A 19187-nucleotide genomic window follows, 5' to 3' on the forward strand; every position below is an offset into this window, starting at 1 on the left:
CTCTGTGGAGACAATATGAAGCCTAATTAACTAATCTTTACGTAGACAGCAAAAGCACACCTGGGAAAATATGATTATGTCATTTTTAGGCAAGTTTATTATCCAATGTTGAAAGACAGCAGCACCTACGTTCTCTTTTTCTATTAATATTATGCTGCCATTGTATATATGGGTTTTTGCATATTTGTTAAAGATTTGAAGCAAACAGTGCTACTTCCACTTTGAAAGAGGTGTGCCAGATTAAAAGATAAGATCTATATTCAAACTTCAGCAAAATATTCAACAGAAATTCCCACTCAAACAAGATGATCTTTTTTGCAGCTCTCTGCAGCTCTGTGTTACACAAACTAGAGGTGAGCTGAAATGTGTCAGTGGCACTAGAAAACTTCAGATTGCTCCACAGAGGAAACTAACATTGCTGTGAAACCTGAAGGGAACGTTAACAGTGAGGCACCTGTTTCAAGGTTGTCCTTATTTGTAATACTCCGCATGCCTCACCAACTCAACTCAGCAGGTCAGGGTTTTCTTTTAGAAAGAGTGTTACCTGAAGTACATTTCTTTTGCTTTAACCAATTGGTAGTTATAACTATAATTGGCAGTTTTAACTACCAACTGATTGTATTTTTTAACCTGGAAAAAAATAGAGGAAAACAAAGTTTGCCACCTAGATGTCACCAAAAAGGAAGCAGTGTTATCAAAGAAATAGCAGGCAGAACGGGACAGATGACAAGTCAGGGCCAGTAACAATCACCAGTCGGAAAGAGTACATGAAGCTGGATTTCTCATGTTGTCACATACTGTACAATTCTAATGAAGAATTAAGAAAGCATAGGTTTATATCATCTCCCCCTATGTAAGCTGAGTAGAAAACCTAAATGTGCTAACATTTCACATTCTACATTGTCTGATCAAAATACCTGTAGAACTACCAGGGTAGCTGACAATCAACCCTAATTGAATTTCTTAAAAAGACAACCTAAATCATTGTATGAAGTAGACAATAAACTACTGCCAAATTTAAGACTATGTCGCATGTAACTCAGCTATTATTACAGTTCTACTTTGCTGTAGAAAACCAAGACAATTTGGTTTTGTAGTTATCTTAGTTCTCTGCGAGATACTACTATATGTGCAAGTATACCAAATCTGTGCGATGATAAAATGTATTGGAAGCACTTCTTTACTAAAAACATCTTGTAACATACACTTCAGAACTGCAATTCTGCTATAAATGTAACATCTATAATGATACCATTTTAAAAATAAATGAATCAAGTATAAAAGCATCAGTAATGCCCTCACTATCTCCCAAGGCTTCACTGTTCTTGTAGTACAGCGTTACAATTTTTCCAGACTTACCCTTATTTTCCTGTCCAGAAATGTAGTCTAGGAAGATTCTGAGGCTCAGATTTCTCCATGGTCTCTGAATGTCTACTAGTATTAAAAGTTCTGGCAGTCCTAAGAACCACTGAAAGTTTTCTAACATCTAAATATTCCAACTATTACCAGAATCTACAAGTACATTGGCACAGCCGGTTTTTTGAAAGTTTCCTTGCAGATCAGTTGTTGCATATTCTGATCTGTTGATCTGCACATACTCAGTATACCCATTAATATCAAAAGAGTTGGATATACTCAGCATGACCAGTTACCAAAAGTAACTGTGCGCTGAAGGCACAGTGGGTTTCTCAGATTCTTGGAACATCTGCCATATTGCATATGCACTGTTCTTGTTCCATCCAAGAAGATCCTAAAAAATATGACCCTAAAAACCAGGGGAATCCTAATAAATGGTATACTGCACCACCTTTGAAAAGCCAGTTCACAAAGTAAACTATCACTGTGTACTATAAGCTATCAGTAAAAATCCAATATTGCACTTTTCTCTGCCTGTAATTTACCTGATACATAGATAGATACAGGTAAGTGCCTCTAACAGATGGCAGATGGCATTCCGTGCCTGAAAAAGACTCCCACCTGCAGATGCAAGTCAGTCAGGCCGTTTAATGCCTGACAGACTCCATCAACTCCACCAGAGCATATAAAGAAAGCCTAAATTCTAAGTGCATAGATTTCTATCATCTGTTCCCCAAGCCCTGCTGCTGTTGCTCACTTCCCTGGAAGCAGAGCTATCAGTGTTACTCTGCAGGGTGCTCAATCTCCTCCTTCCTTAGCCCACTCAGGCTTGGACTCAAAAGTCCCCAGCCTCATATGAAGGAGCTCAATCTTCCTCGAAATCTCAATTCTCTAAACTTACTCTCTAATTAAACCCGGATGCTCCATCCCATTTCTACCATAGGTCAACATTCATTTGGCAGCATACATCCAACTTGCAGCACAAGATTTACCACTACAAACTAAGCAAGGGTCATCAAGCTTCCGACACTGTTATAAAAATGATTACAGTGATACTTCATGAATTACCATAGGTTTGCTTGATAAAGGGGGAAACTTAAAATTGGTTTAGAGCTGTCTTACATAGTTCAGTTCAACCCAAAGCAGACAACATACATCCAGGTGCCAGTCACTACAACTTTCATTAGAAGGCGTTTGGATCCCACGTTGTAGAAAAGAAGAGGTTATGCTGACACTTAAAAGATTATTTTCTTCCTGTACAAACATTCAAATACTACATAAATAAGCATTCTTTATTCCAGTTAGGTAACTGTCATGAACAGGTTCATAAACTGACCTAACTGCTTTGTGTTATTCCATTGTTTCCTGGTTTATTAAAATTACCTTTTACAGGTTTTGTTATATATCAAGCAACATGAGGTCAAGTAAGGTCTGTTCTGCTTTTGTCATTCAACCTCAATAAAATGCGGCTCCCCATTTCCCATTGTCATTTCACAGAAATCTCATCACAACAGGCAAGTGGGAAGGATGAGGGAAGTCCCATGACAGACTGAGGGGTTAGTGCTGGATGGCTGAATGGGAAAAGGTGCAAGGAACAGATTTCCCAAATGGTCAAGTGTTAAGAAGAAACTTCCCACTAGATGGCTCACAGGGTCCTTGCCGTATAAATGAATGTAGGAATACCTGACCCACCGACCATGGAAGTAAAAATCTGTAATGAAAAACGTGACCAGAAAATAGCATTCAGAATTTGCCATGACTGCAGTCCTCTGCAGCCATGAACACTGAAAAACATCACGCTGGAATTCATACAGCTCAGAGTCTTGATCTCTACCTAGTCTAGACTCATAAAAAGTAAGAGCAGGAATGAGCTACTACCTAGGGGATACTTGTGACTTCTAAGGTTTTTGTTTATATTGCTACACAATGTACTTAGTAATACATTCTGTTTTCAGAACTGTGTCATTTTATTTCCTTCATTACTTTGTTTTCAGAATTTGCCTTTTACTTGAAAGGTAGAGCTAAATGATGTAGAAAAGGGCAGTATTAAAAGACCTTCATCTAGCATTCTGTTCACGCACACTCACTCATAAAGCCAACATTATCTAATAGTTAAAAAAAGCAAGTACACTTATCCTAATTCAAATATATATCCTAATTCAAATACATTCTGGAAAAAAAAAGCACATTATATTTTATTTAAATTTGGCCAGTGCTATAGTTGACCATATATTTTATTCCTATGCAAACGATCTTCTTCATTTCCTTTAACTGCACTTGGAAAAGCATGCAGTCATCAGCAACAGCGGACTAAACCATGAGGAAACAGAATTCTTGTGAATGCAGGATGCCCTGTGTGCAACTTGGGCTTTCACATCTCTTCCTTATATACGCTTTCTTAAATGGCACCAAAAATCTAAAAGCATGGCAGTGCTCCATAAAAAACCCCCACAACTTTTTATCATGCAATCCAAACAATGGAACCATTGTAGATTGCTATATTATTTGACTACAAGAATATGGAAATAATCTGCACTGCTCTTAATTACTGTGGTTCATTGCTATTGACAAGCAATGATATTGCAAGATGACACTTCAGTGTATATATGAAATTTTAAAAGCTAATTGTAACTTTGGTATGACAGTCAACACCAACACGACAGTACAAGACCCTAATATTCCCCACTATTTACCACTTCTATGAAAATACAGTAACTGATACAAAAATGCCCCAGAAGCTACACTTTTTTTTTAATATCATGTCACCACTGGGCATCATGACTATAAAAACTATTATTATTACAAAGTCCACATTCCATTTAAATGTAAAATACCGCCTTCATTAAGAAATTAATTAGGAAATTAAATTATGCAAAACTTTACCAGATTAATTAACTGTATTTTGTGGGTCATCAGGTAACTTTTCTGTTTTGTCATTCAAAGACTTATTATTTTTAAAATGGGGTGCTGTAATTAGTATGTCATTGACAGAAATAGCTCCTCAAACTACAACATTCTACTAGACGATCTTGTACTGCAGGAGCAGAACTTTAATTCTCAAATATGGCTTGTGTAACTATCTTGTTGAACTTCCATACTGAATAAAAGGACAGGAACTGGTGTTGTCATCAGTAGCTAGAAAGTGTAACAACAAATTAATCTTGCCAATTTACACAGTAAATCAATATTGATACATCCAAAAAACACAGAAAAGGACAAAGCTAATTTCTCAGACTCTTTAATTACCTCAAGATTAAGTACTTTAAAATACTTAACCTTGTTTATATTGAGTGAATACTTAAATTGAATGGAAGATCTAAATTTTGTAACGTATTGACAACTTTATTCAGTACTGGTAAAAACTCGTTACATGATCTCAAGATGCAGTTTTATGGCTTTCCAGTTTCCATTACTTAACTGAGCTACTTAAAATACCTTTAATATATTTGGTTTTATTAGTAAAAACTATAAAACAATCTATCTCAAGAACTTATTCCTCAAAAGCCTACTTAAAATAATTTTCTCCAAGAAGCCAGATATGAGAAGACACTATGAATGCGCAAGACAAGTACCTTATGTCGTGATCATATTCTTCATGTGATTTAAAGAGTTAAGTGTTCAAGTCTTACAAAGGGATGTTAGTGTTTAAGTTTCAAGACCATTTAACTGCTGTTAAAATACTTGCTGAAACGACTCCTCCTCTGAGACTTACTAATTTCATTTTCAACAGAATCTGAATTCCTCCCCATCATTCAGCATATTCATAAAATCAAAGCAGACCATTTCAAATTAATTTCATTAAAAACTCAGATAAATGTCACACAAACTAATTTCTACAACGATGACCCAAATCCTTCTCTTCTTTTTGAAGTGCTGGTTACAAGGAAAACCCACTGTCCACTCCTAGAGCTAACTTTAGTGCAATAAACCTACTGATACAGAGATAGCTGTACTACAGCCATGTTGCAGCATCTACTACTACAGCTTTGCTACATGCTGTCATACAGATGTAGATTTGTAAGCACGATCTTGATTTCATCATGGGAAACCTGAGAACATAAAGGAAACAGTATGTAGTATAAAATGAACTGGAAAAAAAAAGGAAACAGCAGCAGATTTTCAAACCTCACAAGTGAAAAAGAACGGGAGAAAGGAAAGTGTATCTGCTGTGTGGTGGGAAGAAATGCACAGAACAAAGACAATCTACACATAGGACCATAATCAAAATGTATACTTTAGCTTTTTTTTAAATGAGGTTAATGTAAAGGAAGAATAAGTAATAGGAATGAGGGTACAGAAATGGAAATGATCAAAACAAGATGGATGCAAAACACAAATAACTCATTGCACCCATACTGGGAGAGGGAGGATAAACTAAATGCCAAAACACAAAAGCACTTTCTCAAGCAATCACAGATTCTGTAGTGAACTGTAGGTGCTACTACCAGAGCCTAGAACCATAAACATACTGCCTGGACTCAACAAGAATGAAAAAGTATTTAAAGCAACTGCAGCTCTTTTGGTCTGAAGTACTGAATGGCATGCACAGCTTCAGATGACATTTTAGTGTGAAAACATTTGAATACAGAAATGACTAGGATTTGTAGGAAAGAAAATTGGGATATCAACACACATCAAGCCAGACAATGGGAAATTATTTATTTGTTATATATGAGAAGTGGAGCATTCTGAGCACTAGAATGCTAGAAATGAAATTAAACTTTCCAGTTCAAAAGCATGGCCCAGCACTCTGGGACCAATAAGAAAATCTGCAATAAAATGGAAGACCTTCAGTTGGATAAAAACGAAAGAAAAGAAAGGCTAATCTATCACTATGATCAAAATGGTTACCAGCAAACACTGTGACACAATGGGGAGAAAAAGAAATACTAATGCCTTTGTACAAAGCATTGCTGAGATCTCAGATGGCATACAATGTACACTTCTGTTCACACACATTCAGGAACAATTAATTCAAGCTACGACACACACAGAGAAGAGCTATGAGATGATGGGGGACCACAATGCCTTGCTTGGAAATCAAGAATAAGTATAGTTTTGTTGACAGAAATGAAAGCTTAGAAAAAAACATACTTGCTCTGTATTAATGCATCAGGAAAATAAACACTGAGATGAAAAAAAATCTACATAATAATTATTAATGTACTGTAACAACTGAGGATAAACTAGTTACAAATACATTTAGACTGGAAAATAGAATAATGTTTCTAACCATAACAAGAGTGGTATTATGGAATGATCTGCCCCTAGGAGGAGTGCAAACACAACTTATACACATTTATACTTAGAGTATATCAATTTAAAAAATAAATTACACAATACTGGAGAATCTTCGAACTGTACTGCTGCAAATTCATTTGGGCCCAGCACAAAATTACCTACCACAGCGCACACTTTGATTAGAACAAGTAAGAAAACTTGATGAAAACTTGAAAGAGAAGATCAAGGAATAATATGTTTCTTTCATCAGACACAATTTGTCCTTACAAACAAGGAAGGAAAATTATATTAGAAAGGAATAAATCTTATTTTTAATAAATATTATGCAAATACTAATTTGAAATTAAGCTTTCTGAGTAATATATATAACAAGATTTTTGAAGCACCAGTGCTTTGTTCACTAAGCTCACTGAGCTGTCTGCGAAAGACAGTATTTGGTGTAATGTGGAGAGAGAAAAAAACGAAACCTGGAAAATAAGAGAGATGCTTTGAGGAAAAAAAGACATATTGATTACTACATTCTTTCTTTTAAAATGACTTTCACAATGGCCTGAACCAATTCTTTTGTGTGTTGCCCAGATGTAAGGACCTTAAAAATGAAGAAAACAGCTGAAAATTAATCACTTGAACCCTCTAGACCACAAAAATGTATAACCGTATCTTCACTAATACGCTATTGGATGCAAAGTGCAGTCCTTCCATTATCTCAGTGCTCAGATCTACCTCTCCTCAGTATTTCAGCTACGTACTTTTTTTTTCTGTCAAATTTAAAAAGCCAAACCCATACTCTCTACTCATATCTCCTTCACTGTTTCATGAAATGCCAGTCCTGTAGCCCCTGCCTCTTAAGGTACCGAGGAGAGTCCACGGTAAAAGTTAGAGATTTCATAACTGAGTCTTTTGTCTCCTTCACCTCTCAAAGGCTTCTGTGGAGCTAGTCAAAATTTAACTCTAGAAACATGTGTTCTATAATTCTTCTATATCTCAAACTTCAAAAATTGAGGCTGAGGTATAATTCATAATTTTTTACCTCAATTCCATTTAAAAAATTAGTGTGTTTCTTCTATTCTCACTGGTTTTAGAGATTTCCTGTGAGGTTTTTTTAGGAGCTTGAATATCCTGATGAGCATAAAGACAGACTGAGGTTCATAGACAGACTGCTGTATGCTTTCTCTCTTTTTGCATAACCTCTTGTAATACAATCAACAATTTAAATACCTTTATAAGATAAAAAAGTATATCTAAGTACTCATAAATCTAGAGGCACTGGACCATGTTGAAGATCCTCAGAAAAAACAATACTACTAATCTTCAGGCCAAATTTTCCTTGCCTCCCGATGGACAACACTTTTGCAGGAGAAATGACTCAAGGGGTATTGTCAGCTCTTCTTATGTTTGTTGCTGGCTTTTCACTATGGAAGAGGACTTCTTTATAGGACAGCAAGGATTATCATCCTTCCAGCATTTTTCCCACGCCCAACTTTTCATTCCAGAACTCTTGCCTCTTAAGCAAGAATAGGTAACGCTTGCATAATCTTTTCAGCGAAAGCTAAAGAATACTTCTTTGTTACGAAGCAGTTCTGCTTGCTTTTACTTTGGCAGAGGATCTACTCTTAAAGACCATCAAAACAGTTAGAACGAAACATATTGGTCTGTCCATGTCATACTGTTGGTTCAAAAATAGGTACATATAAAAAGATTTTCAATAAAAACTAATGCAGACAGAGAGAATGTAAATTAGTCTAATTATTGCTCTACATGTCATTTTTGCTTTGTGAGATGCATTCTTACCTTACACATGGGACTAGTTACAATTCCTCTTTTAAAGTGGAAAAATAGGTAGTATGATTGATTTCATTCGTGTATCAGGTTTGTACATATTTTTGATGAATAGAGCAAAAACATGACTGAATTTTAAAAGTAATTAGCTTTTGTTCTCTTTGTACCACTTTGATATTAATTTTCAATATGCCTTCAAGCAGGTGGAAAGCATGGAAATGTTGCAGTGAATGTTATGCTTGCATACTTACGCAGTTGTACTTTGTTTCTTTCTTCTAGTGCTGTAGCCCATGAAAGTAAGCAAGGCAACTTCAGGAGTTAACATGTGTAGACAATGCTTTAAAATTACTTTCTGCAGTGTTAGGCGAGCAGTAATCTGACTTTTTTTTCCCTTCAAAGTTCAACTATGTGTCTTGGCTAATGCATACATCAATGGCATTTACAGCAGCTGCTGAGAAATCACTGAAGGTAAAAATACTGTATGACTGTGGATAGTGTCAATAATATGCACCAGAGTGATGAAATTCCACTGCCCCACTATCTGATGCTCCATCAAGCAGTATCTGTGATCTGACAATTATAGAGATGATGCACCTGTACAAGATCAACTGAAATGACTCCTGGATCTTCCAAGCTGTGCATGTAGTCCTATTCACAGTCTCACCACTACAATCCACTACTGATTTGAGAAAAACGATGCACTCCTGGAAAACCACAGCCACATACATTTTCTTCGATGTTTTGCCCATTACTTCAGGTTGTAAACCCAAGAGAAAATGCAACAGCAATGCACTATATATTGTTTAGGCACTATATATTTGTTTAGGCTTCCAGTTGCACTAAGAACTCTAAAAGCACTATCCCTAAGACAGAGACACTAGTAAGTATCAGAAGTGGTAAGTATCCCAACTCAGTGAAACAGAACTTTCAAGACTTGGATCGTACTCGCAGTTTTGCTAGTAGCAACTTTGAGATCTCCTGAGGAAAACTACTACACGTTCTGATATTTACAAATATATAATCGAGAGACCTGACAGATCTGCCATTAAAGAAAAATTGTGTATCTATAACATCATTACTAAGAAGTAATAGTTTCCTGCTAATGTTTGCTGCTCAGCAAAGCTCTGTCATCACCTTTTTCTTTTTTTTTTTTTTTTCTTTTTAAAATGCTGTTAAACCCATTATTTCTGCAATGATATTTTCTATGCAGGATGTACCAAACTTCTGCTTCTCATCTTAAAGCAGCACTAGGAACACTAGAGTACAATAACTTTTCATCCCTTTTTTCTCAGTTATGTTTCTTGATTCAGTGCCAACTGATGCTCTACTCACTGTTGGTAAGAATATCTCCTAGTCTGTACTACCTTTAAAGTTAGGCAGTATGTACCTAAAATAGGGTAAAGCGCAAAGGCAATACATCTTTTGTCATGAGTGCCAAGGCCGTTATCTCCAAGTCAAGCGACATGGACTAGCTTGTACGCCTACTCCCATACTGTCTGTAGGGTGTGTGGTGAGCCACCATCTTTCCTCCACCTGGGTTTTTCTAACCTGTATCTGGACTACTCTATTCACCATGGTACCCACTGGAGCCAGCCACAGCCACTGCAGACATGAACTAGTATGCACCTACCGTAGGTGGCTCGAAGACTACAATCCTAAAACAAAACAGAGAACAAGCTAATGTGACATACCTGACATACCCAGGCTAACGTAACATCTCAACGAGTTCATGTCATTTAAGCAGTCATAGAAGCTGGACAAAGACTTGAACCCACCTCTTTCAATTAACATCGCATACGTATATTCAGCTATTCAGGATAGGATTTTTCAGCCAACTTTCACCATCTAGCTTACTGCTGAGAATTCCTTTTCGGAAAATACTGAGAAACATCTCTTTTTCACTTATGTAAAGTATTATCAGAAAACATGTTTTAGGAGCAAAGAAAATTCAGTTTACTATTCTCATCCCCGGTATACAACGATCCCTCATTTTGTGCTGTTCCAGGAATTAGGACTACCACTGAAGATTTAGGCCTAGTATACATTCCCTCAATAGAAAACAAACTTGCAAATAATGCCACTTCTTGAAGAGACAACAGACTAACTGAAAAAAAACCCCAAATGTTTCTTTTAATTCATGACACTGACAGAGAAAAAGCCAGTCCATTTTAGCTTGCTGCTAGAAAAATACTCAAGTTGTTTCCAGCTGTTCAAAGAATTTGAGTCCTAATTTCAGGTCATATAAAAGTCACACATCCACTCCAATCCAGCCACCATACAGAAATACTCTGGGTGAAATATTAGTCTCCTTAGTGCTAGAGACCGCTTTCACATTGCCTTCAGCAAAGAGAGTTTCATTCTTGAAACTTGAGTTTCAGGTCTCCCAGAAAGAAATTCTGACAGCTGTTATTTCTTGAAAAATAACTGGGCAAGTTTAAGTGATTTTTAGCAAATAGTAGATAGAGCCATCAGGCTAAGAAGTTGCATTACACACAATGCACCAACTTGTTTGTGATAGAAACTGCCGAGAAGGAATTTCCAGAGATCATTATAGCCTTGCCCGTACAGAGCCAAAGCTAACTTAACAAAAGGTGAAGGATATACCCTCACAGAGCCTCCACCTGATTTTTACAAAAATAAGTTATAAATGCTCAGAAACACTAGTTGTGTAAAAATGTAATTGGGAAGATGTATATATGTGTTAGGAGCACAAAAACTACATACTGATGCATGCACATACAAACGTTTTTTGTTTTAAAAGAAAGCCTAAAAATTTCGAAAGAGAAACTACTCAAAAGAACTGACCTACTGTTAGTTCACATTCAATCCCCAGTATAGGCATGATCTGCAAGGTTTATGCTCACAAAACCAGAAACACGTGCTTGTATGCTTCTAAACACTTCTAAACACTCTTAGCACAATCCCAATCTCATTTTTACTAGCTTACACACCTGATGTTAAGTTTTGGTTTAGCCAACAGGAATGCAAACAGCAGCAGGACTTATTACTGGACCTATCATCAAAATCAGAAAATAATGCTTTTCTACAGTTAAAACAAGTACGGTTCCCCTTTAGTTCGTTACCAGTTAAGTATGCATTGCAGGAATCAGTGAAAACCATAATCTAGCAGTTACTGCTCTAACTATACAGCACATTAAAAACATTTGTGAGAACTTGTTTCATTTCACTTTATGGCAGGCTATGTTTGAAATGCAAACGTAATATTTATAACTATTTTAAAGTACATTTTGTTTAAACCTAACACTATCATTATCCATTGAAAAACATGAAAACAACAGGTTTTTTGTATTTGTAGCACTTCAGATCCACTTCCATCTTACAGTGAGAGACATACAAGCACGCAGACAAGGCACAACAGTCACGGTGTTTTGCCCAGCAGCCTTAGTGTCTCAGTCATTTGCTGGATGGATTTTACCATGTTAGCTGGTGTCTCAAGGGCAGCCTGAGACACACACATTGGAAGTCTCATGCATTTTTAAAACCGAAATACACAGAGGTAGAAGGTGAGGACTGACAGGCTTCCAAGGCATTATTGTAATGCAAATACAAGTAGTAATTGTTTTCAAAAGCAGGCATGGATTTACTACAGCAGCCAACAGGGTTGTATCCCATTCCCCATCTGCAAGCTTGAAAAATCATGTGAAATACTTATTAAAAAAAAGACTGTGCACCTTCCCATGTCCCTATTCACTCTGTGACTACCTAAAGTATAGCACAGATATTAAATAGCCTTGTTTATAATCGTTAGCTCCTGTCTTACAGCTTAGATGAACGACATCAACTCCCTTCTCTGAACATACCTTGTTTTTTACTTTACAGTGGAATATTTTTTCGGTAATTCCTTGCAGCCACTTTTGCTTTGCATATTTGTAACATGACCCTTATATTTATATATAGATAATAAAATGTAAGGATAATGAATAAACAAAAACACTTATACTTGTGAGTTAGGCTGCACATACCACATTTTTATAGCAGCCTTTTAATAAAGCCTAGGGAAAACACATTTACATGAGTGAAAACCTATTTAAAACAAAACAGAAATCTAAAAAGTAGAAATTCTTACCCTAAAAAACTCTTTAGTGGAGCCAGAATCTAATGTCCCGTAAGCAATTTCTGTTTGCTTGGAAAGATCCTCTGCACTTTCAATGGGAGACACCATCCTCTCAACCGTCAGGAAGGCAGCTAAGTTAGCCGTGTAGGATGAGATTATGATGAGGGTAAAGAACCACCACACACCTCCAACAATGCGCCCAGACAGGGATCTAATAACAAGTATGAAATGGATTTGTAAAGTGAAATGAAAGTCCTAAAAAGGAACACATGTTATCAGTTTTATGCAAATGATGCATTATACTACAGGGAAGCATTTCAGGCTATCTCGTAGTGCAGCTCTACATGCTAATCAGATGGAAATCAATGCATACTCCACTACATCTCCTGGACTTTGCTGAAATCAGGACTCCAGAGTTTACTTTAGGGAGAATTTAGTGATCCAGTTCTTCAAAGTTCTGAACATCCTGAAAGGAAACTGCTTGCATCATACTGTGCTATATTTAACACATAAGCTTGTCATTCCCTCTGAAGTGAATTTCTGTGACATTATGAAGGGGATCAAACAAAATCAGTGAAACAAAGCTTTCAGATAAACCAGTATGCACTTAAAAATTAAGTGCCTTTAGCTTGCTTATTTTCCTAAGACATTCAGACAAAGACTGATTTCCACAAAACAATGGCTTATGCTGCTGTGGACAACCTATACTGAGAAACAAATAGCATTATTTGCAATAAAAACTGGCCCAGGGAATATCCATAAGCTAAAAAGCACACACAACTTTTGAAAAGTCAAGCATTTAACAAACTGAGGACTGGACATGAAACGATCAGTGATAATACAGAAAAATGGTGAAGAAAGTGTATTTTTAAATAATAATAATCTGATGTTTTTGACTGCAGCAGGTGGGCTCTTATGGATCTTTGTTTTGCATCTCCTGCTCAAGAAGAGAGAAGAAAAGAGAACTCAAGAAAATATATAAAACAGTATAGAGCACACAACTAGAGAAATTCAATGATTTTCAATACTAGAAAACTAATAGAAGAGAATTATTGATACTGCCATTATTGTCAAACTTGACATTTTTTAATTGATCCTTTAAACTTTGAAATTACTTACTACTTTGTTTCCAAACAAGACATTATAGGAAGGAGTACATAATCTTTGGAGATGTGCTTAATTATTTGGCAGAAATGTGCATGTAGTTGAAAGTCTAGTACTAAGGCGTTGCAGTAGCTTAGGTATGTCTTGATGTGTCTCCTCTATCTATTAAGTAAACAAATTACAAATCACTTACCCAGCCTACTGTATTGTGAATGAGATTTCAAACTAATTCTGACAAAATATTTATATAGATATATAGATAGATGTAACTCTATATATATACACACACATTAAAACATAATAGTTATGTAAAACTGATTTATTAAACTGGGAACAAAAATAAAAAGAACCAATTCTGGACAAATGATTTTTACTAATTGCTATTGTAAAAAATCTCTGTGATAATTCAGACATGAAAAGACTTATTCCATGTCACAACAGACTCACTAATTCACTCTACTACATGAAAATCAAGTCAGATAAGGTCCAGAATATGTTATTAAAACGGACCATAGGAAAGAAAATATTTCAAGTTCCTTCTAAATTGAGATGTATTCTAAAAACATGCTTTCTGTCACCTTTGAAAAAATATTAAATACTTATTTTGACATGGAGGCAATATGAGTACAAAATAATTCTACAATTAAAAAACTGAATTATATGATAAAGGTATATTTGCAAGGTAAAATCTCTGACAACGTGTATTTAATAACTGCTGATTTTATGGCACTATATACTGTATTGATGACATCTGCTATAAATTATAACAATCTTCAAAAGTCCATAATCTGTCAGCAAAGTCACTACCAACTTTGTAAAAAAAGAATAAGCTCAATGCCAATCCAGACATTATGCTCCCACATGACATTTTATAGGTAAAATTTTTTAACTGTCATTTGTATTCAAAATTTTCCCGTAAGGTCTGTCCCAGTTCAATAAATAATTTCTTTTTTATGTACATTTCAAAAAGTTTCTAAAGATTGATAATTATATGCTAGTATGAATCCACAATTGTACAAGCACCTCATTCATCAGATTATTAAATACTAAAATAACAATTTCTGTGCACAATTACCTAAACTTTATACTTACAAAGGTATGACATGGCAGTACTGAGAGTACACTCACATCTCAAAAAAGATGAGGAAAACTTTGCTAAGTTATTGTTATCATATCACTATTCTATTTTATTGTTTCTGTACTACATGGCAACATGGGAATTGCTATTGCAGACCACTTTCCAGGTGGTCCAGTCTTACTCAGCACCACCTTCTATTTCAGAGTCAGGAAGCCCTAGTTACCTGTCTACTCGACTATTCTTATAGTGGTTGTCACTTTTATTAGAGAAATGATAGTAGCAATAACGCAAAACTTAACTTCACAAAGACATTTTGCTAATGTCTGAAGAGATTCCTTTTCATATCTGCTCTAATTCATTTGCAGGGAGTTCAAATTCCATAGTAATGGTTTTGGTGCAGGAACAAAAATAACTGAGGTGTTTTCAGCCCTTTTCTATTTTTATAATAAACAGATAACATACAAACTAACTGCTTTCCTCAAAAATATGTTCGTAATGGAATAAAGTGCTGTTAGACACCTCACTGAAACTGAATCTTCAATCTCCAAAATGATTAGTTTCATGTACCTTTTATGATGACGATTTACTATCATTATTCTTACCTCACCTTTCAAAAGTTATCAAACCATACACAACAACTGTCATGCTTTAATAGCCAGTAAAATAATAATAAAAAAAGATCGTTATTCTACTATGGCCTTGATTCAATAAAAATAATTTTGTAGCTAATAGAGGACTTTTTGCAGACAACTAAACCTGTGAAGTGTGTAATCAATACAAAAACCCCAAAGGACTAAAATTAACACAGCTTCTCATGACCTGAAACGATTGGCTTTCTCTTCACTGTCTCGTTTCTTGTGTACAATTCTTGCCAAATCTATCACATCTTTCATCATAAAGGCTGGCATATCTCACTGTGATATGCGAGCCTTTACACAGAATTGCTAAAGTTCTCACACAATAAACGCTCTGCTATTTCCACAGTAGAACAACTTGAAAACCTGCTGTTACCTTTTGGGATGCACAACTTATATCTAAGAAATGCTCCCTCGGTGTGATTTATTTTGCACACTAGCCTCTAGACTCACTAGAAATTGACCTGTTCCCTGTCTTACTTTAGGATGTTCAGAAGAAAGTTAAATTGCTTAGTATAATTAGGTAGGTCTTCTGATTTGATTTCCTTAAACCCAGTTGCCCTATTTCACTTCTCACTATAGTTCCTTCAAACAGCAAGTAGTTATTTACCTACCTACTTACCACTTTGCTGAATCAAGGCTAGAACCACTTGTGCACAAGGGAAATAGAATATTTAATGAGCTGCAAAGGAATTCACTTAAGTGCTTTACAGTTGTCCCTAATAAAGTAGGTGAAAATCCATGAGGAATTAAGCATTTATAAACTGGACCTTCAAATTCATTTTAGCGATATCCTTTGTGACTTTTCTAAAACTAGGCCATGAAAAAACAGCAGTGTTTTGGAACTATTCACATGAAATTAGAGCCATCACATCACTTTTATTTCCATTTAGGGCTCTTCTGCAGAAAAACAATGGGTTAATAACTGTGTTATGATACGTAGTCAGTTTTAGAAGAAAAGTGCTGCCTGTGTAGTTCATGACTAGTATGTTACCCTTTTTTCCCATTACAGTTGTTGTGAACCATATGCACTGTCAACTGTAAAATGGGAATATGCAGCAAAAACACGGTACCCCTCCAAGAAGGCATGGAATGACTTGAACCTTATGCATTTCACAGTCTCTGCATGGTGTATATAACTTCACTTAGCAAATATATGATCGACGTTAACACAGTATCGATCAAATACATCATGACCCTATGTCACAGACAACTGCTTTTATTTCAAGGATTTTTGTGATTTTAGGGAGAGAAAAAACACAGTAATTAACTTCTTTCTGAGAGTGAAAATATATGCACCATGAACCTCCTCTGGCTGAGATGGCTGAGACCAAAAATGCACAAAGTTGAAATGGGCGAGTAACCAACCTTGGCGAAATATCGCATCCTTGCTGCATAAAGGCACCCAGGGAAAACCAGAGACTATTAAATATCCCAAATTCATTAGTTGATTCATTAGTTTGCGTTTCTCTTCCATCTTCAAATTCCTCAGTGTGCCACTCGTATGGGCTAAATCTGCTGACCAGGAATAAAACTACACTGACCCCAATGTAGGCAAAAACAATGCACATCCAGATTTCATATGCTAACGGATCAAGAAATGAAAACACTCCTGGCTTGGACTTCTGAGGCTTCTTGATCATTATTGATATCCCCAGGCTCATAAAGGGCTTTGAGAAGTCAATCACCTCTTCTCTCACCAATGTTATAGTTAATGGAGCGATTGCAATATCGGCTTTCTGTAAAGGAAGAAAAAAGCAAATAATAGCTAATACAATGATCAGAGCAAAGAATGGTTTAGTTTCAATTGCATTTCACAAATGGAAAATAGGACAGCAGAGACACCAGCAACATTCGTTTCACCAAGAATGTCCTATGGAGAATTTCAGAAATTTTTAGTTGCAAGTCTTCTTACTGAAATACATATAACCATATGGTTGGCGTATTTCAAGCTTCCCTTTTTACACATGCCCTTTTAAAAGTGTATGACATTTAAAAGTGTTAGTAAAGTACTTTGCCTTTCACCTGATCAGAAGGATGAAATATGCACTCACTTCCCCGCAACTTCATTTGCATTTAAAAATCTAATTCCATGCTTTACTTTCAAAATTTCTGATGTCAACTCCAGTTACTAATTCTCTATCAAAGGAATTAGATAATTTTCCTCTACAGAGAAAACTAAACCAAATCCCACTCCTTCCATCAGTCATCTTTAATGGCTTTATTATAAAAGATTTTCTTACCCCATAAACAAGTTCTCCAACCATCCCATTCCAGATTTTCGTGTCTGCATCCCTTGCCCCATACTTGCCATCCCCAACAATTGTGAGCTTATATTTGAATCCACAGTGTTTAGCAATTTCTGTAGCCAAGTCCACACAATAGCCCTCATATCGATCATTTCCTTCAAGCATTTCGTGATTTTTCTTCATCATGACGTATGGGGACTCCTGCACAGAAAGAACTTGCCTTAGCTAATTGGAAAAGAGACAGATGTATCAGTTGTGCATTTCATAGATTAGTAAGTTTCCTTTTACATGTGAAACAAAGAGAGAAGGTAACATCTGAATCATACATGCTATGTATGTTAGGTGTTAATTATTATCGTGACATGTCCTTAACACATTTAAAAGCTGCATTCTCCACAGTCATATACAAATAACAATACTTACAGGTATAGTGATTCCCAGCAGTATGTTAGTAATGACCATGAATGTTAACAGGAGTTATGCATTTAGAAAAGAAAGAGTAAGTTCCAAAATCAGTTTTTTTCTCTCACACAGTTTGGATGGAAGAAAGCAAAGGTATTTTGTTGCTTTTGTTTTGTCTTAATACAAGAAAATTCTTTCCTATTTCACAACCACATTCCTCCCTGGGAAAACACTTCAGGCTCTCCAGGCTATATCTTATTGAGTTACTACACAAACAATAGGTAAGATAACTGTAACTATTAAAGTAATGTATTTCTTCTTTGCTCAATTGCTACCTAAGTATTCTTGCATCCAGTGAAATTCCTATGCTAGCCTGTGACTTGCCCAAACTGATAAAGAAGCTGTGTAACTTACAGAAAAATGCTGTTCTATGATGGTACACAATGTTATTTTCTAGACAACTAGAATACAACTTTTAATGTTTTTTTTTACACTTCACCAATCCATAGCAGCTACAATTCTGAAGCATAAGAACCAGTCTCCTTCCTGCTTAGCAAAATACATTCTCTAAAACTAACACCATGGTTCTGCCTCTCAGACAAAGTTCCCTCCTTTGAAAGCAGGTATTTAATTTCCATTTTCATGTCTAAAATTTTAACTTTCCAGGATGTTCAATGACCATTTGTCTTCTACAGAACAAAACCACATACTGAATCACATACATTTCCTTAATTTCCAGATTTTATTTATGTATCATAATGAATAACAGGTCACAACCTCGAATAATAAAAAGACAATCTATTTAAACTAGCATAATGACAAGAAACAAAGCACTGTAGGACAGACTGTCTTCTGGCAAAATATGAGGTTAATTACCAAAATAGTGGTGACAATAATAGTCTTATTCTCTAGTCCTGAAGATTCATTTCCAAGAGGGCCATCAAGAGGATTCACAACCATTTTGTCCACTTCACTCCAATATCCAATCTAAAGAGAGTTTATAGGATGCACAGAGACCAGTGAATATGAACTTTCATAGAAAAGGTAAAGCATGTTATTGCTATGCCCTTGATTTATGCTCACAGAGAACTATTTTAGCCATGGATTTAGCAGTGTAAATATTTCTATTTATGCAGTTAAAGACTATTACAAATAGTAACAAGATTGAACTAATGACATTTGTTCACATTAATTTGTCTAATAGAGGCATACCATTTTCATTCACATATTAACAGGTTTTAGCATCAACATCACACACTGTAGGATTG

The 19187-nt window shown here is 35.8% G+C and overlaps 1 protein-coding gene across 5 annotated transcripts in view; it reads right to left on the reverse strand.

Moving 5' to 3' along the window:
* GRIA2 (glutamate ionotropic receptor AMPA type subunit 2) overlaps window positions 1-19187 on the reverse strand; it is a 100307-nt gene that overhangs the window by 4339 nt on the left and 76781 nt on the right. For all 5 annotated transcript variants that reach the window (XM_075149434.1, XM_075149437.1, XM_075149435.1 and 2 more), the window contains exons 9-13: window positions 18796-18906; window positions 17512-17718; window positions 16637-17007; window positions 12464-12662; window positions 1-2 (exon numbers count right to left, since the gene is read on the reverse strand). The exon at window positions 1-2 is cut by the window's left edge and continues 246 nt beyond it. In XM_075149434.1, the coding sequence (XP_075005535.1) occupies window positions 1-2; window positions 12464-12662; window positions 16637-17007; window positions 17512-17718; window positions 18796-18906 (890 nt within the window). The remainder of the gene's footprint in view (window positions 3-12463; window positions 12663-16636; window positions 17008-17511; window positions 17719-18795; window positions 18907-19187) is intronic.

The sequence above is a fragment of the Calonectris borealis genome, chromosome 4 (genome assembly GCF_964195595.1).
Source record: "Calonectris borealis chromosome 4, bCalBor7.hap1.2, whole genome shotgun sequence".
Taxonomy (NCBI): domain Eukaryota; kingdom Metazoa; phylum Chordata; class Aves; order Procellariiformes; family Procellariidae; genus Calonectris; species Calonectris borealis.